The sequence below is a fragment of the Pezoporus wallicus genome, unplaced genomic scaffold (genome assembly GCF_028554395.1).
Source record: "Pezoporus wallicus isolate ANWC-B61680 ecotype Strahan unplaced genomic scaffold, APGP_CSIRO_Pwel_v1 contig_4309, whole genome shotgun sequence".
NCBI lineage: Eukaryota > Metazoa > Chordata > Aves > Psittaciformes > Psittacidae > Pezoporus > Pezoporus wallicus.
In genome coordinates this window covers 23125-45617 of record NW_026638191.1, presented here as the reverse complement: position 1 = coordinate 45617, position 22493 = coordinate 23125, and the positions used below count along the sequence as shown (strand labels likewise).

Here is a 22493-nt window from a genome sequence, read left to right as displayed (position 1 = left end):
GAGCAATAGGCACATGCACAATTTATTACACAGTAGAGAATTGCTGACCTGCTTGTTTCTTCCCACAAATCAAGAAGAAGATGGATTGTTTGTCATGTTTTGGATCTTCTCTGATCTGGCTCACTGAGAAGATGGTAGTGCTAAAATCTCAGCTTTGGGTAGTTGTGTTTCTGGAAGGTGGGTGATGAGAGCTGAAATGGAAAATGGAGCAGAGACAGCTCACCTGAGAAGGTATTTTGAGAAAAGAACAGTTCTTTTCCCTTGTAGTCTTAGGATCGTGGGGACAGGAGAGTGTCTCCTGGGAGCTGGAGGACAAAGTGAAATGCAGCTTGCTGGAGTAAGTGGCTGTATTTTCTATATGGCTGATGACTGGAGAGGAGGCTGACTGATTCTTTGCTGTGAAAGAAGGAGAAAAAAAGCAGAATAAAACTTGAAGCAGAGAATAGGACAAGGAGGACAGAGGACAAGGAAGATGTGTTTAGAGAGCACCCAGGCAGCGTGTGAAGCTCTGAAAGGTCGTTGCGGAGTGTCTGCTCTTGTATTCAGAGGGCCGCAGGCTCTTCAGCTGTTGAAGTGCTGAAGCGTCTAATGTCAGGGGCCAGGGCAGGTGGGAATATTACCCATTCCCGGGTGGGAATATTACTGGGGAAGTTTTGTTTCTGGGGAAACAAAGCTGTTGTGTCCTCAGTTGGAGTCCTAAAGCATGGGGAATGGGTCTGACTTCCTTTGGATAAAATCTTACAGGAATGATGAGCCCTCTTGTGCTGTTTCCCCCTTTCATTCTTTCTCGCGTGCCATTTGCATGATCTGCAATCTCAGCCAAAGAGTCCCTCCAACTTTTTCCGTGTAATGCTGCAAGTTTGCAAGCAAATGGGATAAGCAACTGTGAAGCCCAGCAGCACCGCTCAGGAATGTGAAGTATTTTGAAGTGGCTCTTTCTAGAAGTGAAGCAGATTCTTTCTCTGTGGATCACAGCTCCTGCTGCATGAAGAAACTTTCCTCCCTTTCTTGAAACAGTGGTGGGAGGCCCAGTGGGCAGAAGTCCACTTCTTACCTTCACTGTACTTTCATAGCTCTGCCCCTCACCCCTGCTTTATTGTGCCTCTTTTATTCAAATAGTCCTTAGCAGTCGCCAGTAAAATGCCAACTCCTGCGTGCTTAGGTCTTTGGAGGAGGTACCTGCCATCTTTGGTTCACAATAAAACCCTGTACGCTGCCTCTCTTAAACAGCCATAGAAGCAGCTGCGTTTACAGTGCCCTTCTGTCTGACCTCAGGTTTTATTTCCTTTGTGACCATCCCAGATGCACTGTTAAGTACTGTTACTCCTGGGACACTTCATGTTCCAGAAGGGACAGCTATAAATCAGAGCCAACTTCATTTCTTCCGCTGGTGATGTTATCCCTTCAGGGAGAGTTCCTACAGGTGCTAAATAGTGCTTTTTCCCAACGTCCCAGGATTGTGTGAATAAATAGGAGGAAGGCTGTGTGCAATTTGGCTTCTTGGCCCTGGGCAGGACTGTAACAAGGGATGTGTGAGTGCCACTTCTCTGCCAGCTCCATCCAGACTGAGGTGGCAGTGGATCAGGAGGAGATCCTGGAAGGACAGCCTTGACCCTGGGAGGTTTCCAGAATGTATTTTGGGAGTAAAATTTCCAGCTGGTTGAAAATGATGACATTTCTTCTGAGGTTTGTTTCCCCAGCAAGTGCAGTCTGTGGTGTGTTATCGTTGTACCTTTGGTTCCCCATAGTGAAAGGAAACCTCAATAGCAGAGGCGGTGAGCACTTTGGAGCCCCTGATAAGAAACCTGGCTGGGTTTGTTAGCTTGGACCCTCTGCAAGAGCTGGAGGTGCCAAGAGGAGGCAGTGGCTGGAGCTAGGAAGGAGAAGCAGGGTTCAGCAGGCAGGGTGCTCCATGAAAGGCAGCACTGCAGGTCCAAGGGAGGGAAGGAAGGACAGACTGTCACGAGCTGTCAGATGTCCAAGGGGCGATAGATAGGGTTATGAAATTGGGAACATGAGTAGGAGAAGGGCAGGGGGCTACTAGGTAAAGGAGGAGGAGGAAGCAGCCATGAGCCTTGCCCAAGGGACAGGTTAGGAACCGTTGGTCCAGTGACTGGAGTGCAGGACAGGAAACCGGTTTCCTTTATCTTCCACTAATGGGCTGTGTGACGTGGACAAGCTGGCCTACTTCTCTTTGCCTCAGTGATCCAGTCTGCAAGCGAGTGACCTCACTGCTTGTCTTCCTATGTGAGAGCTGCCATAGGCTCCTTGTGCTCAGTTCATCCTTTGACTTCTACCAGCAAGCACTTCTCACTTGCTTATCGCTGAACAGCATATGTGCCTTTGCTTACAGACCATGCCTGACTGCAGGTTTTCTGACAGGTTCCAAATTGGGAATGAGCAAATACAAATATTGACCTTCCTAGAGCTTCCCTCCAAATAGCTGGGATGTTCAGCTGCTGAACTTGACATGTTTCTGTGCCAGCCCTGGCATGAATGCTCCTTTCTGGCAGTAATGTGGAGTTGCCCTCAGCACTGGCTGGGCATGGCCCACATTTCAGAGCTGGGAAGAAGCCAGGTGCTGTTATGAAACAGGTTGGCTGGCAGCTGGGATCTTGATGGGAGGACTTGGGGAGCACAGGAAGGTGCACTGGTCTGGGGGATTAATGCCTATCCTGGCTGGAGCTACTCCTCACAACCCTATTTGGATATATGACTTAATCCCGATTGCTACCCAATCTGCCAGTAATAAACACATAGAAGATTTAATGCATTCCACCCAAGAGAAGAGGGCTCAGCCAAGAAGCTTCTAACTAGGTCACTGATGAGCAATCTTTCCCCTCCCTCTGTGTCATTTTTATTAATCACTTGAAAAATACGTTGAGTAATGATTGCAAGCAACTTGTCAAGCCAATTAAAAACAGAGAAAGGTAGGGCTGTGAAGCTGAAGACAAATGCTGTGCTGGTTTTAAATGAGTGTCTGTAAACCCTACTGACCTGTGAGTAATTACCTCCAAAAGAATTGGCAGCTGTGTGTTTCTCAGTGTGAAGGCTTGTTTCTTCTCAATTCACAGGGCAAACAGTTCATTATGGTCCAGAGATGGATCACCAGAGCAAAATCACTTTGAATCTGTCTTGTAGCTGCCCTTAGTCTGGTTTGTCTAATAGCATGTCTAATAGACTCTTCGGCAAGGGCTTGTCAAAGGCTTTCATGCACTTTGAGCATTAAATAAGTATAATACAGAGTACTTACAGGTACTTTATTTCATGTAGCTTGCCTGAACATAAATTCCCATAGCTTTGTAATGTGTCTGACTGGAAGATAAATTATCAAATCTTAATATTTGATGAGGCTGAACAGTGTTGGGCTTCGAAGGAGAAAGAGCTGCTGGGTAATATTGCCATCTTCTTGGTTCAGAGCAGTGAGTTCCCCTGCAGTGGGTTCTCTGGGGCTGTTCAAGGAATTCGGCTGTGCTTGTGTTGGGCTTTTTTTTGTTTACTTTTTACATGTCAGATGGATTGAATGTGCCAACAGTAAATATTTGTATTCCTTTTACTCTGTATCTGTATTCTGTCTTCTGTGAAGAATGTGCCAGCACTGTGGGTGCCATGAAACAACATTACTCTTTGGGAGACTTGAATAGTGTGTTAAATCCTGCTGTCCAGGATGTTTCTTCCCATCTGTTCCTGGCTCAGATCCTCTTCTCAATTTTAGTTGTTGCTTTTGGTTACCAGTCATAGATTGAAATGAGATATTAAGGAGAGAGATTTATGCCATGCTGCCTTCTCTTGTCCACTAGGTTGTCAACTGGGTGGCAATAACAAAAGACAGTTATACAAAGAAGCTTTCCTGTGGGATAGGTGAGAGGGGCCTTTCTCTAAAAACATGTGTGAAGCAAAACAAAAAGCATATGCTTCCTTGCCTCCTAAAAGGAGTAGCAGCGCAGGTATGTGGAGGGCTCGCACACTAGCCTGCCACTGCTTCGACATCAGCTTCTCGTTTTGTATCACCTTTGGAAACTCAGGCTCGAGAAGGGGGCAAGAAGCATAAATCGGCTTGTTTGAAGCTTCCTGCACTTCTGTCAGGCCAGAAGTAAAACTAAACAGTGGTTGCCCCCATGCAGTTGTGGGGGCTTTTCCTGCTCTCTGTCTGGTGATTTTCAGCCATCACGTAGTGAAACCCTCTCTTCAAGTACCCTTTTTTTTCCCTTCCCATGCAAGTTGTTGTTTTTTTTCCCTGTGAAAAGTAGCTCCATGCCTGAGCCCACCCATGTTTTCTGTCCTCCAGAGTTAACGAGCTCTATGTGGATGACCCAGACAAAGACAGTGGAGGTAAAATAGAAGTGAATCTAAACATCAGTTTGCCAAACCTGCATTGTGAATGTGAGTACCCCTTTTCGCTTATCAGTTTGTCTTTGTATTTTAAACAGCACTTTAAACAGACCCAACCTGGTACAGTAGCCCTTCTTCTGTAACAGGGTGGATGGAGATCAAGTAGCTGCAGCCTTTGCCACTATCACATCACTTTCTGTTCCAAGCCAGGACACCTGTTTCCTTGGACCCTGTGCTCGCTTTGCAGCCTGTGTTAGTGGGTGACTTCCCTTCCTGGCTTCTTTCTGAAGATCATTTCCTTTTTTCACAGTGACCTTTTGGAGCAAGAAACCTCCCAGGTTTCATTTGTGACTCTGAACACTCCAGCTTGGCTTTTCACAAATCACCTGCCTTGTCTACCTGAAGTTTTTCCGTCTGTGTAATTGAGATTGCAGTCAGCTGGCAGGACATGGTATTTGTGTCAAATGGGCAGTCTGAAAAGTATGGTTACAAAGCTCTTTCTGAAGAGCTGGTATGATTATTAGCATTTGACAAATGACATTACTAGTGCAGTTTAGTCAAATGTCCGCAAAAACTATGTGGATTTTTTTTCCCAGTAAAAACAGTGCATGCTTTTCCTGTGCACCCTTCCTGTTATTTCTTTTGTTTTGATTTTTTTATTGTCTCTTCCCACCCATGCAGTAGTTGGGCTAGACATCCAAGATGAAATGGGAAGGCACGAAGTGGGTCATATTGACAACTCAATGAAGATACCTCTCAATAATGGGGATGGCTGCAGGTTTGAGGGCCATTTCAGCATCAACAAGGTGAGTAGGAATGACAGTAGGTGAGTGTGTGCTGGCTAGGGAAATCCATTTGTAAAATGCTCATGAAAATCTCTGTGCCAATGTCTCTGCTGTAGAGTTGATGTTCATGTCCCTAATCACCAGTAAGGTTATGTCTCTCAATGCTGCAGAACAATTTGGGGAGAGGAGGCTGCATGTAGAAGGAGGCTGACCTATAGAAATGTGTTAGATCAGGCTTTTACTTTGTTCTCCAAACCAGTTAATTGAGATAGGATTGTTTAATGCAAGAGAGCAGCTCTATGTTGCAGCCCGTTTTGTCTCTTTCAGTGCAGCAGCCTCATGTTTAGGGGATGTATGAATTCCCTACAAATGCCACATGGCTTCTGTGTTTATTCCTCGCGACTTTTGCACCTCCAAAATCTGACTCAGTGTGCAGAGGTCTTTGGCAATGGCTCTATCTAAGTGCTCTTTTATTCCAAGAGCCGCAGAATGACAGGAATGTTCCTTGCTAGAGGGTGCCAACATAACAGAAGCGGCTCCATGCTGATATGTTTGGAATACGTGCAGGCAGCCTCTGCGCATGCTTTGTTGGGGTGCTCCACTTCTGTCTCAAAGAATGAAAATGCAGGCCTGGAGGAGGCTCCTCTCTGGGATGGGTGTGTTCAGATTGAATAATCTTGCTATGTAATGCTGGAGATGACTAGCTGGGGTGGGAGAGGCAGTGGTGGGGCCCACTGATGTCCTAAGAAGGACACACCCTATATTCACGCCACTTCATGTACCACAGGCTACAAAATCCTACTTCCTTCTTTTCCTCCCGGGTCATGTTAAATCGCATCTAAAAATAACAAGTAGAAGCTCCTACTGATTCTGTGGCATGGAAAGGATTAGGGACTTAAAAAGAAGACGTTTCTTTCCTCGCCTCTAAGCCACCAAGATTACTGGCAGCTGATAGTCCTCAAAACTGGGAAAGGACTTCTTGAAATATAGTTCTTGTTCTATTAATTCCCAAAGCACAGAGCTGGGTTTTGTCTACTAGATGTGGTATGTTCTGCTCACCAAAGCAACTCAAAAGGGGGCTGCTGTGTGAGGCAATGAGAAGCTCCTTTCACTGCTTAATCTGTGATAGGCAACTAATTGTGTTGTCTCCTGTAGTGGTTGGGACTGCTGTCGGAGGGGAGCTGGCCCAGGACTTCAGCCTCTGAAAGCCTCAACCTCTCATGTATGACCTGCAGTCCTTGTCAGAAATTGTACAAGCTTCTGTATGAGCTGGTATCTGGAGTGGGATGTGGCCAGGCTTTGAAACATGACCAGGGATTGCTCTTGGGTGTTGTTCTCAAACCTAAAGAGGGAGAACACAGTAACAGTGTGATGATTGTGTGTACTCCTTACTGCAGAGTCTGCCACCCTGTTTACTGAGCTTGTGTATGACACAGCTTGTGTCCACACCTGAAAGTGTTCCCAGGAGAACACTGCTGTTCCTCAAGTCATTTAAATTAGCTTTCCTGAAAGCACATGGAACTGGCATGTGGCCTCCCATGGCCCTGCTGGTGAGGTGTCCCTGCAGAGAGCACAGTGGATACCAGTTGTATAACCATCCTCCCACTCTTGTCTTAGGCCATGTCAAATTGCTCCTCAGCGTTGCTTGATTTCCCAACCTCTTCTTGATAGGAAAAAATTCTTGCACCTTCCGTAACAGTGACCGAGCTGAATCTGCTGAAACACTTCACAGAGGCTAGTGACCTGAAAAGTGTGTGCATCCTAGAGTGATCCCATCAGAATGACACCAGGTTTCATTTTCTGTCTTGGAACTGAGTCCTTAGGTGAAATCTGTATTTTTTTTGAAACTTCATATTTCCCTCCATTAAAAAAATTAAAACCAGAACATTCTGTGCTTGGAAGGGCTATTGCCAGGGCTAGAAGCTGAAGATATGGCTTAGTTTGTATGGGAAACCCCATTGGTTTCAGTGGGTTTTTTCTCTCTTATATAAAACTCATTCTTAATGTACAGTCTTCTCAAATGTAAGGTTGCTCATGATCAGTACTACAGTAGGAATAGATCCACAGCTTGCTTGGGTTGTGTTGCGTTAGTGAGCCTATTTACAAATGCGAGATGTGGGAGTAAAACATTAAGCAACTGTTTGTTCCCTGTCAGAGACATGAATTTTATTTTAATAGGGATGAAAGACATAGCCTTAAGAGTTAGGAATCCCTAAAGCTGGCAGTGATCCACTCATCACCTCCTAGTCAGCAGCAGTGTGAGGGTGCCAGACTCTTGGGCTGTGGGATGTAACCGATCTCCACTCTGTATGCAGTATGGTGGTGTTGGTCAAGTGCAGGAGGGTAATTCAGAGCCTTTCTCTGACATGCCAGAGGTTGTCCACTGCTAAGTAGATATATCCTGCCAGGCTGGATGGATCCAGGCATTTCTGCTTCATATCACAGAGCCTAGCAATGCCTTGAGGGATAAAATGTGAAATCCTGTCTTCCTTGTCTTGACTAATTTTAGGTCCCTGGTAACTTTCACGTGTCAACGCACAGTGCCACTGCACAGCCTCAGAATCCTGACATGACTCACGTCATCCATAAACTCTCATTTGGGGACAAGTTACAGGTGAGTTCTCTTCCCTGAAAATTTCCTGGCTCTAGGGGAATGAATGCAATGAGAGTGACTTTAATATTAGACAGTTTGGTTTTATGGAAGGGCCATGTACAATGTGGAGAGGACATGAGATAGGACTGCCTGGGCAAGTAAGCCCATCTCTTGCATGCATAAAACATACACTCAGTCCAGAAGAGTTTGCAAGCTGTTACATGGCACTTCAGGAGGGAGCAGTGTTCGGTCACAGAATAACCACTGGTTTTATCTGAAACTGAAAGTGCTTTCGGAAAACTGTCATAATCTTCCTGAAAGGAGTAGAAATGAGGATTCATGTCTTTGCAAAATGCTCTGCAGTGCTGTTTTCAGTATTAATACAGCTTGCAAAATATCTATGCAGTACTGTTTTCAGTATTAATACAGTAACCAAATCTTGACTGCCTTTCAGAGGAGCAGTGAGTGTACTAAGGGAAGATGTGTGCTTGCTACTGTCTTTACCATGGCACCAGTCAAGTACCTTTTAATTCACTTCACTGTACTTGTATAGCAGACACCTATTAGTCAAATTGGTTCTGTGAAACACAAGTTAGACTTAGAACTGCCAGTTCCCTGCTGGGAAGAAGGTGGATGTGTGCAGTTGCCCAGTGGATGGAGTTTCACCAGGTGTTGCAAGTTATGTAATAATTCCTGATTTCTCAATGAGAACAGATTACAGCACTTCTCTAGCCTACTTCCAAGGAGTTAGCATCATAGGTGGGAGTTATATATGTGCACACCCAGTTTGCGACTCACCCTAAACATTGCTTACCCACAGTCTCTCTGTAATCTTTCCTCAGCACAGACGTCTCATTAGTCTGCTTCTTGTACACCCACTTCCAAAACCCTTTTTCATGCTAACAAGTCTAAGCGTTGCTTTGTAGTCTTCTGATTCTGCTCCCGGCTTCTTTTAGGAAATATCTTGTGTGGGAACGCTGGAATATTAGCATATAAATAAGCTTGGCTTAATGTCTGTAAAGCGCACTGAGATTATGAAAAATATTGGGTAAGTGCTAATAGGGAGTTCTGCAGTTTGCGTGGGAAATCAGCACTCTAAAGTAGCATTCCCACTGTTTTATCATGGAGTCTTTGAGTAAGTGCGAATCAGCATGAATGAGATGAGAAGTCTTGGACAGTTGGGGGCAAAGGAGTGAACGTCTTCAGTTCTGGGGGTGAGAAACCTGTCTAGCAAACATACAGTTGGCTTCTGAGTTGGACAAGTTTTGATTAGTATTTTCGAATTCAGAATAGCTACTCATCATCTCCATACACAAGGAATGGAGCATGTAGGTGCTGCTGATCCTGCAGGCAAACAGGAGTTCAGCAGCACAAATTACAAGAAGGATATGTTCACTAAACAGGTGCTACCAAGTCTCAGCAGAGAGCCAGTGAGTACGGAGAGCTTTAAATCTATCTAGATACGCCTTTGAATATCTCCACCTGCTTTGATGTAATACATGCTCATATTTCTTAAAGAGGGTGAGGAGCTTCTCATTCGCTTGTGTCATGTGCTGGGAGTTAGTTCTTTGTAGGTTGTTACTAACTCTGCCAGAATGATCCACTAAGGTACACACTGTGTTCTCTAGAAAAAACAGTGTGAAACAGAGATTTATATGGAATGTGCTTCAATTCTTCAACATTAATTCATGCACAGAGTGGCAGACTTTTTTGTACATTTTTCCCTCATGTAGGTGAGACCAAAATTCAAACCAGTGAAGTAGTTCTTGCATGTCAGGTAACCTGGTAAAGAGATATGGAAAGTAGGAGGTTATGTTTTTAATGATAGAATTCTCTTGAGTGCTAGATTGTGGTGTTGAATAATCCTAGTTCTAACCTTGTGAGAGGTCTTGTCTTCCCTTGATAGTTGCAAGGCTGGAAGTTATTTTAGCCTGCTGTTGCTCTCTGCCTGAGTTATATATCCAGTTGTATGTTGTCACATGCATTTGTAGAGGTTAAAGCCTAAGGTGTTCAAGGCCCTAGAAAGGATCTTTTTGAGGTCCACATTGCAGGAGAATACAAGTGTTGGCACTATTAAACCATTCTCTGGCCTCCTGTGCCACTACTTCAAGTACTGGATTTGGCCCTCCTAGTGCAGGACAAGTCCTGAGAATATCTGGCTAAACAGACTTGCTTAAGTTGTCTGTTGCAAAGCAATTTTGTTACCGTGCCCAAAAGCTTACTCCTTGTTGAAGCCCTTCCAGGGACTTAACAAGGTACAAACAAGCATGTTCCCCCAAGGAGCACACTTGTGCACTTTGTAGAGCAGAGATTAATTACAGACAGCAAGTATTGTAACAGGAATCCAGAATGTTCCACAAGGAAAATCATGGTAAAACCTCAGACTGGGAATTACAAATGCCATCCGTGTTGCAAAGGCAAGAGAGGCAGAGGCACCAAAGGACCTGCTCTTACCAAAACAGACAGTTGTGTAGATGCTTGGTGGCTTTGTCTCTGTAACTCACAGCTTTTCAAACTCCCAATGTAGAGAGAAGCAGAGCAGCCAACTTACATATATAAATAGAAGTGTAGATGCTGGGGAGGCAAGGACAAAACAAAAGTCCAAATATACTAGTACTTCCCAGGATAGATACAGTTGGTTGCTGAGTATCCACTCAGTATTTACTGTTAGGGTGTTTGAAGTGGACCTTAAAGTCTCTGGCCCAGATATGCTATAAGAGGCTTATTTCTCGGCTTTATCAAGAATGGAATATAATAGTGTAGCCCAGTCCAGGGGCCCCTCTTTCTTTGTATACTTCTAAAATTAGTAAAGAATGTGTACAGTCTGCATGTGTAGTCTGGAGATGGTTACTCTTGTATAGAGTATTTGAAACGCCAGCACATTGAAAGGTGCTGTAGAAGGTTCAGCTGCAGCTTTTGCTCTGTGCTTGTTACCAGCACCTTGCTGGTGATTTTTGTCCCTGTAGAATTTCCTTTCTCAGGAGAGAAACAAGTTCAGTTGTAGCTTCCTCCAAATCATCATCCACTCCATAGTATTCAGAATAGGGAAACAGCCATTAGGATGAGATGAAACCATCCAAATACTATCAGTTGTTGAGAGGGTCTGGGAAGGAGATTGCATTGCCCTGTTAGTGGGATGAAACCTTGTTATACCCATGACCAAATACTTCTCCCAAGCTCTTCTTCCCAGTTGTCTGGCTTAAGGTCAGGAATTTCTAGGTTGTGGAATTATTTGTTCTTTCTGTATAGTTTAATGTACATAATGTGAATGACGCAACCTCTGATCTACAGCTGTTCCTGTGGGGTTTCCCTATAGAGAGTTCACAAGCTGATTATGCTGGTGGTGGACATCAGACTCCCAGATAATAGTGTGTGGAAGGCATGGGATGGAAATCCTGTTATTCTGGGCAAACAGATACTCCCATGCCTGGGACCAGCTGCAGGAAAAGCTGAATGGATGGCAGTGTTGGCATGCATCCTTCCCATCTCTATGGGCATAGTGTGTATGGTGGGAAAGCTGGGCTAATGCGTTAAAGCTATACATGCCCAACTGCTCTGACATGGGCTACCTTTACAGGAGACTCTTGAGTTTTAACCTGCATATGACTCCCATTTATTTCCCTTTTAGCCTGATAAATTAATTTCACAGTTAACTATGTAAAGCTCTTGGGAAATACCTCACTATGAAATTTCACAACTGGCCTCTTCCAACTGCAATTCCTTTAGCTTTGGAGTGGTTTTGGAATTTCATCTTGTAAGACATTGTGAAATCAACTTTTTAACTTGGAACCAACTTCTGTGGTGATGGTCACTGAAAGATATTTCAGGTCATCTTTTAGTGGGTTGAGGCTTTGTTTTCGGGAAGGTTGAATCAGGCTGATCTCCTTGTTACAGGATAGCATAGGGAAGGAAAGATCAAGAGTACCAAGTCAGAGCATAATTTTTTCATATGCCTCTTTGCTTTCCAGGTCCATAACGTTCATGGAGCATTCAATGCCTTGGAGGGAGCAGACAAACTCAGCTCAAATCGTATGTATTTTTGGTGATTACAGGTTTTAGCCACTCTTTGCAGGAGGGAAAACAGGGCCATTTGTGCAACACTGGTGTATCCAGAAGTCTTTAATTTGCCTCTTTAACCAAAATGATCCAGACATTACAGACTGTCATTTCTCCAGTAACATAGAGAAGGCTTAGCCCAAAAAAGTCCTGTGCAGCCCTTCTGCAACCTGGACATCGTCTCCAGCTCTGCTGTGACTGACTCAGAATTGCTGAGGTCTTTACCCATATCCTGCTGCTATAGCTTCCCTTTCCTGCTGGCACCACCACCATAACTTTTCCTTGTTCTTGTGTTCAAGTTAGATCTTTCCTTAAGTTCTACTTTGTGGCTGGAAGGTTAGGCATATCCATTGCCCTTCTTTATGACCAGTACACAAAAAGCAATTTCTAGAGCATGTTACCATTCAGTGCAGTTTTATTGCTTCAGGTGTTCAGGCTCCCACAAGGATATCAGTCTTGTCCACTTTTTGGAACAAAATTTCTATGGCTGTTCCTGATGCTAAACAACTCTCTCGTAGTTTGGATTTATTTGGTTTTTGTTTCTTTCTTTTTTTATCCAGGAGCCAAATGTCATTGTGTTACACTTGGCTAAAGGATCGTGCCCAGAAATCTTACAGAGTTCTGTTTTAGAACTGTTTCAGCAGACATGAAAAATAGCGCAAGCCATTTAAATCATGGGGAAGATCAGCTGTAGTAAAAAGAAGAGAAGGAAAGAAAGATGGGTACATAAGAAATGGGACTACACAGGCTGTGGTGCCTCAGCTTTTTCTGTCAAAAGAAGCTGAGTGAGCTGCAGTTCTAACCTTAGCTGGTTCTTGATTTAACCAGGACAGCTTTTAGTGGTGCTGGTAAGACTTACCATTTGTAGTTCCAAGCACTTAGGAAGGTTTAAGTGACCCAAACTCATCTCCATGGGTTGTGCTACTGCAGAAGTCTTGGAATGGTGAGCAGGTTCTGGTGCCATCCAGCTACCTTACAAAATTTTGTACAAAGAACATAAAAGTAGTATGCGAAATTGTCATTTTGTCTCAGAACCTGAGATGAGGAGGAAGGACATACCTTTTCTGTGACTTACTTGTTGATTTTGCTCATTTACTTTGAAATGTTGTGTGTGATTCCTTTCTCTGAATTCTAACATATATTTTTGTCTCCTTTCCTTCCCTGACCACAGCTCTTGCATCTCATGATTATATATTGAAGATAGTCCCGACGGTGTACGAAGACATGAGTGGCAAGCAGCGATACTCTTACCAATATACTGTAGCAAATAAGGTAAAGAAGCAGGTAGTTCTCAGAGAAGCTCCTTATTGCATCCCAGTGGATGCATGGAGGATCTTCAGTCATCATTCCTCCTCCCTCTTGCTCCTCTGTTCTGCAGCCGGGTACATTTGTTTGTAGGTGAGGAGTAGCCTCTGCTGGGAGAAGGAGGAACTGAAGCTCTTCAAGCTTTGTCTTGCTCCTGGTGCCAGCATTTAACAGGGTTGGATGGAGAGGGCTTGTCAAAGCAGGTGGTGGTATTGTTTTAATCCTAGAGAAGTGTAGTCTTACTCCTGACTTTCTCATATATCAGTTTAACTGAGGGACGTTTCTATAAATTATGTGGAAGGTTTGTACATGCTGCAGGAGCTCTTGTGATTTGTGTCAAGATTCATCTGGGTGGAAACTGCAATGGAACTGAACACACAAAGCAGCACTTACAAGTGGTTTTGTTAATAAAACAGTGTTAATTGTGTTGCACATATCAGACTAAGTCAGCAGTCATCAGCTTTTTATAGATGCTGATTTCAGATATTAAGCCCTTGAACCTGCAGCAGCAAATAGTTACTGGTTGACTATTTCACAGTGCCCACTTTTAGTGGGTTATAATAGTTCTTATAACTTTATAATTCTTAATTTACATTAAATGTGAAAATATTTGTATTTTAATAATACAGTGTACTGACCTTTTAAAGAGAGCTCCTGTTTACTTTTTAATGAAAAAAGTGTATTTCAGTTTAGCACCTGATAGGCAAATAGTTTTAAATGAAAGTCCAGAATGGGTTTATAATGCCTAATTGCTGCTAGTTTGCAGTAACTGGGAATCAAGCATGCGCTCTCATCAACTATTTGTTAGATTAACGTTCCTGTCTAGTGACTTTTGGGCATGTACAGTGTGTCCCAATGATTTGGATGTCTCCCTGTATTCAGATTGCAATGTATTTGTTCTGCTTAATGTCACAACTGTTGTTCTGATAAGACTCTTGCGACGCAAGTTCTGATAGTAATTCGGAAAACAGACAGCAGGAGCTTTTGACGCTCTCATGAACACGGTTGCAAATGGGGGCATTTGGCCAAGACTGACTCATTAGGGCAGGATTGCTGGTGGGGAAAAGGGGAGAGGAAGGAAAAAATGAGGTCAGTTCTATCAGAACTGAAGGGCAGAGAAACAGTGCTGCATCTGCATTTTCTTCTCATTAAAAACAAGAATTCTCTTATCAGTGCTTTAGCCCTTGTCTCCCGCCCTGATCTGTGGGAAAAAGAAATTGGAAGCTATTGGAATAGTCTGCCATAGATTGACAAGTATGAAGAGATTGATATAGTCTTTAAGTGTGGACTGTCTGTCTCCTCTCCCCTTTTCCGTCTTAAGACCCTTGTTTCCTCACTTCCCCAGATAACCACTGTCCCAAGATAGGCTGCAGAACTTCTGCAGTAACAGCCCTGAAAACACGATGACTAGGGACTTCAGTCACATTCTGCTTCTCTTGTCATCCATTGAGAAAAACTAGATGGAAATTTGGGAATTACGAGATTAATGAAGGAGAGGGATGCTGTTTTGCTTGCTCCCTTTGCGCTCACAGCGCATAAAATTATCCTTTCTTTCCTGTCATGCTTATGGGTGTCCTATTGCTTGTCGGTTCTTCATCCTTCTGAAGTGTTTGAGGTTGCCTTTGCCTCTGTATGAAGGAGAATTAAAACAGAAGAGGTGATCTGAGTTGGCAGGCATGTCATAGGGCTAAAGAAGGGAAGAGCAGCTGGGTAAAGAGGCAGTGTGCGTTGTGCCAATGCTGATGGCTCTCGCTGGTTGACAAGTCCCCAGCCTGCTTTGCTTTGATTTTTCTTCAGTCTGTCAAGATAAATGTCCTGTTCCTTGAAAGATGATATCTGTTTCCACTGAGAGCACAGACAAAATATTAGCTCAAAAAGATGTGACATGTGATGCTATGTTGGTGTTAGTATCTGTTCTACGTTGGCAGTATGCAGTATGTCGTGTTGAGATGTCCTCTGTCTGACTGATTGCTGTTATTAAAGAAATGGATTAAAAGAGACCTTCACTGGCAATTTGAAGATGTCTCTTCCACACGATCTTGGAATATTTTTTGAACCTTTGCCAGTATTTTCGTGTATACAGTTTCATTTTGGCTTTCAGCACGGTTTAAACATGGCACCGTGTGATTTATACTGAGTGGGCAAAGCATTCACGTTGTTGGTCCCGAGGCAAAGGGTTCCTTTCAGACAGGAGCTGCTGCTTGCTATTTTGTGCATGGACAAGAAGGGATTTTCAGGTTCTTGCAAACGAAATTCTGTTTTTAGATGAGTATCCCAGATTTACATGCTGGCAGGATAAAACTTCACTTGCAACCGCTTAGAGACTGCTTGTATTTAAATAGAACAGATCTAAGCTAGAGAAATCGATGACAGCCTTTATGTTTACTTCTGTAACTTTGACTAAAGGTGAGAGTAAGCACCATCACTCTCTGTTCGCAGCTCTATCATTATCAGACTATAAAGACCTTATTTTCCTATTTCATAAGGGTGGGGGACAGTCATAGGAATTACCTGTTTGCTTCTTTCAGTCTGATCGTTAATACTAAAGAGTGAAGTAAGGGCCAGATCCACAGAAGCAGTTTTATTGCAGACACTCCAAATGGAAGGAGATTGCTCACATTTTCTGCTATTTTTTCCCCCCTTTCTTTTCTAGGAGTACGTAGCCTACAGTCACACTGGCCGCATTATCCCAGCTATCTGGTTTCGTTATGATTTGAGCCCCATCACAGTGAAATACACAGAGAGACGACAGCCTTTGTATAGGTTTATCACATCGGTAAGTTACTCTAAACCTCCAATTCTCCTGTCTCCTGCCTGCCTTCCATTTCTCTTCCGAGTCATTCTTGTCCAGAAGAATCAAGTTTCTACTTCAGAGCATTTTGACATGATTGAAATAAAGCAGTACATCACCCAATTGTACTGAAGTGTAAGTGAAGTAACTGGTAAACCCTGTGCTCTGACAACTTAATTTGATAGCTAGGCTCAAGAAGAAGGAAAATTATCCTATTCCAGAAGTGCCAAACTCTGTCTAGGCAGGATGGTTACTCTTGCAGCGTGTCAGAAACTTGGAAGCAAAGCTAATATGATATGCAGTAAAGCATCCTGCAGTAAGCTGTCTCTCTAAGATCTAACTTGCAGAGAATGCAGAGCAGTTGCTTTAATCAGTGCTGCTGCTTGGCTTAATATGGGTATGCTGGTTCCAGGCATTTACTCCTGGGTAGAAGAGGAGAAGAGCCGCATTATCGAATTCCAGAGGTGTTTTCCTGACAAGTTATATTTTGATCTATCCAGCTAACATCCTGCAGTACTGATCTCAGCATCTATAACAAAGCTGTACCGTCCAAACTGCTACTTAGGCAAAGAGCTATTTAAAGCTCTTCCAGAACTTTCAAAAATGTGTCCTCATGGAGGTGGCTTAAAATTTAAGCAGCAGCCTGCTGTGCCAGTGAGGTGGAATGTGCAGTAGGTGATAAATTGGCTGGAATGAAAACCTCGGATTTTGAATTTTAAACTGTTTGAATATTTTAATTGGAAGTAACATAAACAGTTGTGGCTGTGTTGCACTTAAAGATTTTGATTTTTGCAGCTTGTGATAAACAGCAAGTTCACTTCACTTCAGAAACACGTGTGATCTCTAGGATACACAAATACCAAGGGGAAGGGACTTGAAGCAAATCTAAATGTCATGGTTTAAGACCTTCTCTTCTTAGCACGTCTGTTTGGTTTCAAAACATAATCCTAAAAAAGGTCAAACATCAGCGTTTTATGACTTGGCATCTCGTACTGCTTCCCCTAACAGTATGCTCTCATAAGCTTCTTACGCATCTTGGTGAGGGTGAGGGTTTGGAGGTGTTTTTAATAGGAAACAGTGTTTGGAAAGGATTGATAGATGTTATTATTAATGGTCATGTCTGTTGCTAGCATTGATTTACTGCTGATAAGCCATTGTGTGCATATAAATGGCATCTTTGTTGAATTCGATACTGTGCTTCAGAGTTTACGTAAGGAGCCTACAGGAGAGTCACTGCTTGTCACCATGACCTTTCGGATTTGAGGTGGCCCCAAGTAGACTTTTGTCACATCCTGTCTGAGAAGTTAACCAGGGACATGCTGGGTGCGAGACTGCTTAAGAAGAGTTTTACAGTTGGATTTTTGTCTGCTTCGTTTGGTCTTTTAAATGGTTATAGTCTCAGCAGCTCACCTGGGGACATTCCAATGGAACATCTTTCCAATGGAGATGCGTGGATGACACTGGTAGCTGCAGTAGCTGTTATGCAGCACATCAGACAGGTGGGCCAGACCGTTGTCAGATGTGGCTGACATAGAGGCAAATCCTTGTTACAGATGCTACATCATGACTATCGGCCTGGGACTATCTGACCCTGGTACAGATGCTCTTGCTCTCATTTAGGCTAGGGATGTTTTACAGTAGGGCAGCCTTGGCTGTGTATGTGCTACACCTTAAAGCTATACAGTGTTTAAGGTGGAATTGAGAATGCTGGTGGAGGGGAGCAGTGCTGTAGAGGATTAAAATACCCTTTGTCCTAGGTTTCCTTGCCCTGTTTTGATGACATGATCTGTTCCATTGTCCTTTCCACTGCTTTAGCCCTTTCCTGTATCTCCAGCATGGCCTTTTGCATCACAGTTGCTCTGGAGACCAGTTTGTAATGATTAGTACTGGGCTGAGGTCCAGGCAGATTGCGCTGGGGCATCTGGAGTCATTGCCAAATGGGGCTGGCTATGGAAAGCATCAGCTTTTGTCTGAGCAGCAGCTGCTTCATTTAACCACAGGAGTGGCTCTGAGGTGGGGGGGGGGGCATCACCTGCAACTCCTTTTGGTGAGCAGATTGTTTATTGGGGCACCCATGAGGCTTTCAGTACACTTAAATGGGCCCTGGGAGTAGGAGAATGTCCTGTTTGAAAGAGACTTTCAGTAGGAAGCAGCATCAGTGTTGGAGGGAAGGATACACTATGGAGGGATGATCCCATGTGGAGAGGTCAGATGAGAGCTGGGTGTTGGCTTTTCAGCAGAGAGCCAAAGGAGTCTCATTCTGCTGCTGGGAAGGTTGTCTGACGGTCTTTGTTAGTAACAAGTTTGCCCCCAGAAAACTTCAGCACCACTAAGAGCAGCATTATAGCACCACAGCAGTGTTCCCAGGCCTTTTGTGTTCCCAACAGGCCCATTTGAACTCAGGCCTGCTCCTTGGGGTTTTGTGCTGTGAAGACTTACCCTAATTTTCTGTACCATGTGAAAAGTGCTTCCCATGCAGGGCAAAATGCATTTAGCACAGATTATACTTTACATGTCACACTTCAAAAAAATCAGTACTAAGTAAGGTTTTGTATTGCCTGTGGGTCAGTGCTGCCGCTGTGCTGTAACTTTGCCATGGATCCTGGGGTTAACCACAGGCACTTGGCATAGTGTTGAACACAGTAGTTTTTGCCTGTGGAACTGTACTGCTTAAAATCAAGGCATCTCCCCAGAAAGAGAAGCCATTCATGGCCTCGTGGTTGAGGTTATGGAGCAAGGGGAAAAGTTTCACTACTGAAAATTTATGAGTTCTGTAAGTGGCCAAACTGAAAGAAGGTTTTATCATGAGGTCAGTGCAGGGCTGGGAGGGGAGGGTGGGCAGAAAATGAGCCAAAGTTCTGCTAAAGCATTCAAAATCCACAGTAAAGAAGAGAATTTTTTTCCTGATATGAGAGGGCTCTTCATCAACCATTCCCCAGTGGTTGCAGGCACAGTTATTTCAGCCCTGGGACCTGTTACTGGTGGGTATCATAGACTCAGTCCTGTGAGGTGTTTAAAACCAGGGCAGCATTATTGCACAAGATGAGCTGCAAGTCAGCCAGAAATCTCTGGGTGGGCTTCTTCAGCTTCCCTTGCTAGGAGTTACCTGGGGATTCTACTGGTCCCCTCTGTCCTTAAAAGTAATGTTCAGATTTTAAGACATCCTAGAGGTCCACAGTCACGCATCTGACACCCGCCTTTCTGTTGTCTTGCTTGCAGCCTTGCCTTTTACATACCCACTCGTGTTTTACTTCAGCTGCATCCCATCCACTATCCTGTAATCATACTCTCTTCAAAACCCTCAAGTGTATCCTGCACTGCATGGCCTCTCACTGCTGTAATTATTACACTTCTGGATTTCTTTTCCTTCCTCCTTTAATGGCCGGGCCTGAGTCAAACAGTAACCTCATGAAGCCAAACGCAGATTATTCCCAGCATAAAACTCCATTAAATATAAATCAGTGCATGATGCCGAACTTCCTTCCACACTGCTAAAGAGCAACGCTCCATACGCATTAGATCTGTGATGATAAGGAAACACGGTGGTGCAGCTTCTGTGCTGACCTAGAGACCAACCCCGGTGCTGCTTTATTTTCTGTTTCAATGAAACAAGAGGGCTGTGTGCGTGCTGGGAGGCAGGCTCCAAGCGAGTGCCAGGTGTGTGTGACTCATAAACACTCAGCAGTACTGAGCTGTGCAGAGGAATATATGTTATTTTTCTATTCCCCACCTCCCTGCTGCGCTGAAATCACATTTTCCTACCATATGATGCAAAATCTTAGTGTTGGATGGTTTTTCTGTTGTTTGCGGTGTAACATCTCCCGTCAGCTGAGCTGCTGTGGACTGAAATAACCCAACTCCATTGCGGTCACTCTCCCAGAAAAGTCACCCTGCGTTATGCTCTGAGGGGCAGCAGGGAGGGGGGCACAGCGGGCAGGAGATGGGCTTGTCCCCTAAAAGTACTGACTCTGCCTTCAGCTGATGGGCTGCTGGAATGACAACTGTCCAGCAAGAGCCATGTTTTCTGCTGCTCCTCATTTCACTGAGCTCACTAAACACATACATGCTGGTTATAAATACACATGTAAATGAGTGCTTTATTTCTTGCTGCCTGTGCTCACTATTAATTGTTTGTTCTGTTGCCACTGCTAACTCCCTCTGAGCTGGAAGAGCTGAACACTGCTGCTGTGTTACTCTTTGGTTTGTAATTTTGACCATGGGATGTAGTGCTCTGTGGGACGAGATATGGCATGGTAGGTTTAGCATGGCACTGGGTGCCCTCAGTGTCAGTTGTTTTGCGTTTCCCTGATAGTCTGCTGTGGTGGCTTACTGATTTGGGACTCCTTTCTCCCTCTTGGCTTCTAGCTCACAGCAAAATCCCCTTTCTAGTCAGGCCCTTGTCAGGAGATAAGCTTTGTATATCATGTCCCCTTCTCACTGACTGATGTCTCTTATTCCAGAGGCACCTAATCCTGCACAATGTGAAAGACCAAATTGAAAGAGCACTACAGTTATGAAGTAAAAAATGTGGGAGTTAGAAAATGCCAGGTCCTGTTTAATTATAACTTGGTTGTTAATCATTATTGAGTTACATTATGTGTATCATACTTTCCATGTGAGCCCTGCCTTGTGCCCTGCACAGGGTGGGATGACACCCTTTGATGAAAGTTTCTTCCCATCCTACAGTATTTTGACTGCTGCCTTATTACTAGCAGGTGGTTTCTATATAAGTCTTATGTTTCTATATAAGCCAAGTTTCCAAATGGACTTTGAGACAGCTATTGTCATGGTATCGAGCCCTTTAAATGTTTTCTCCTTCAGTTTCCCTGGGAGGCAATTTTGGAAATGCCCCCATTTCACAGATGAGGGAATCGAAGGAGTGTGTTGCAAAGTCCATAACTGCTGGCCTCTTGAGTTTAGGTGCTCCAAGCCAAACAACTTTGGTTTGACATGTCAGAATACTTTTATGTTTTTCTATCACTTGAGAACCTGAAGTAGTCTGTTACGCTGATCAGGAGATTATTTCTTTCCTTAACACTGTTCTTGAAAATGATTACGTGTTTTACTGCTGTTTAAATAATTCAACCCAACACATCTTGCATGGAAAACTTCAGCCCACAAAGAGTTAAGTTGGCCATGCTTTTGTAAGCAGCCCTTGTAATGGAAAGTGTTAGACAGCCTTAGCTGGAGGTGTCACTGGTAGCTAGGTTTCTCTGTTAGTCACTGTCCTTCACATGCTATTTAAGTATCTTTTGCCTGTTTGCAAACACTGTATCTTGTGAAACAGGGAAAAGACTATAAGGCCATGGTATTTGTAATAGAAAACAGTAATAGGAAGATACGAGCAACACAGAGCTTCTAGAAACTTTGTTAGGTGGAGTTTAGCCCAGAAAGGAACAGCACTCATGCTGTATGCTCCTAGGGACTGGGATTTATGGTTGGCTCTGGCTATGATGAGTTCAGATTAGCACTAAGTTATTCCACTGTAGGGAATGGTTTTCCCGAATAATTGTCATGTCATTATGTCCCCAGTACCGTTACCCGGTTCTTACCATGCTCCCAGAAAATACCCTAGCAGTAGGCAACCCTTTCCCCCAGTTTCAAGCTGTGTAAAAGTTTGCCTCATCATTGACAAACCTGTTCCCTCTCTGTACATTTCAGATATGTGCCATCATTGGAGGAACATTTACTGTAGCTGGGATCCTCGACTCCTGCATTTTCACAGCATCAGAGGCCTGGAAGAAGATCCAGCTGGGGAAAATGCAGTAGCAGTGAAACTCTGCCCTAGTCTCCAAGGATAGGAGCAAAGATTGAGAAATCTGCCACTACCTGTTTTTGTCTTTATTTTCTATTTGATTGAATCAGTAAGTTTTTCTCTGATCAGACTGTTCAGTGAAGACCTCTTCAACAAATCAAAGAAATCTCCATGCATTTCAGAGCTCTGAGAGTGAAAAATCAATGGAATCAGGGCATGGATTTTGATTGTCTCCCCCCCACCCCCCCCAGGAAAGAGGTTGAAATGCCATATACAAAATACACCGTCATCTAAGATCTAAGTAAGGATGACAGTCTGTTCTCTGGGAGGTTCCTATGGCAGTGTACAAACTAAGTAGTAGATTGAAAAGAGTTGAGCTGTCTTGTGGCACTTTTTGGAATTCTGTTGGATTTGCATGATTAGACAATCGACTTTTGTATAAGGCAAAAATTATACATTAGGAAGAAATTCCACCTGTGCTGCCAAAAAGGTGATGATGTATCTGTTGGTGAGGAATGGAAAATGTTAGTCCCCATAGCAAACTTTAGAGACAGAGAGCAGAAATAACATCAAGAAACGTTTTGTGCTTTTATTGAAAGCTCTTTTGTTCAGATATGACCTTTCTAATGAAATGAGCAAACAAGAAGAGGAAGCCTTCCCCCAGCTACCTTTTCCTGGGTAATCTGTGATCCAGGCAGTGGAAGGCTTTTCTTTTACTCTGAATGTAAAAGTGGTTTCATTTCTTCCCAGAAACTGAATATCCAGTCTTGTGTTTACAGGTGGCATGAAGTAAAAAAACCAAACTGAGCAACACAGTTTTATGTGGCCTTTGCTTTGAAAGGGAATAGTTGTCTTTACAGCATTAGCTTTTATTCT

General features: G+C 43.7%; 1 protein-coding gene across 1 annotated transcript in view; it reads left to right on the top strand.

The window, feature by feature from the left end:
- Nucleotides 1–21856, top strand: part of ERGIC1 (endoplasmic reticulum-golgi intermediate compartment 1) — a 57003-nt gene extending 35147 nt beyond the window's left edge. The window contains exons 4-10 of the mRNA XM_057409785.1: nt 4289–4383; nt 5014–5138; nt 7627–7731; nt 11679–11739; nt 12938–13038; nt 15725–15847; nt 21524–21856. Coding sequence (XP_057265768.1) covers nt 4289–4383; nt 5014–5138; nt 7627–7731; nt 11679–11739; nt 12938–13038; nt 15725–15847; nt 21524–21631 — 718 coding nt within the window. The 3' untranslated portion in view covers nt 21632–21856. The remainder of the gene's footprint in view (nt 1–4288; nt 4384–5013; nt 5139–7626; nt 7732–11678; nt 11740–12937; nt 13039–15724; nt 15848–21523) is intronic.
- The last annotated feature ends 637 nt before the right edge of the window (nt 21857–22493 follow it).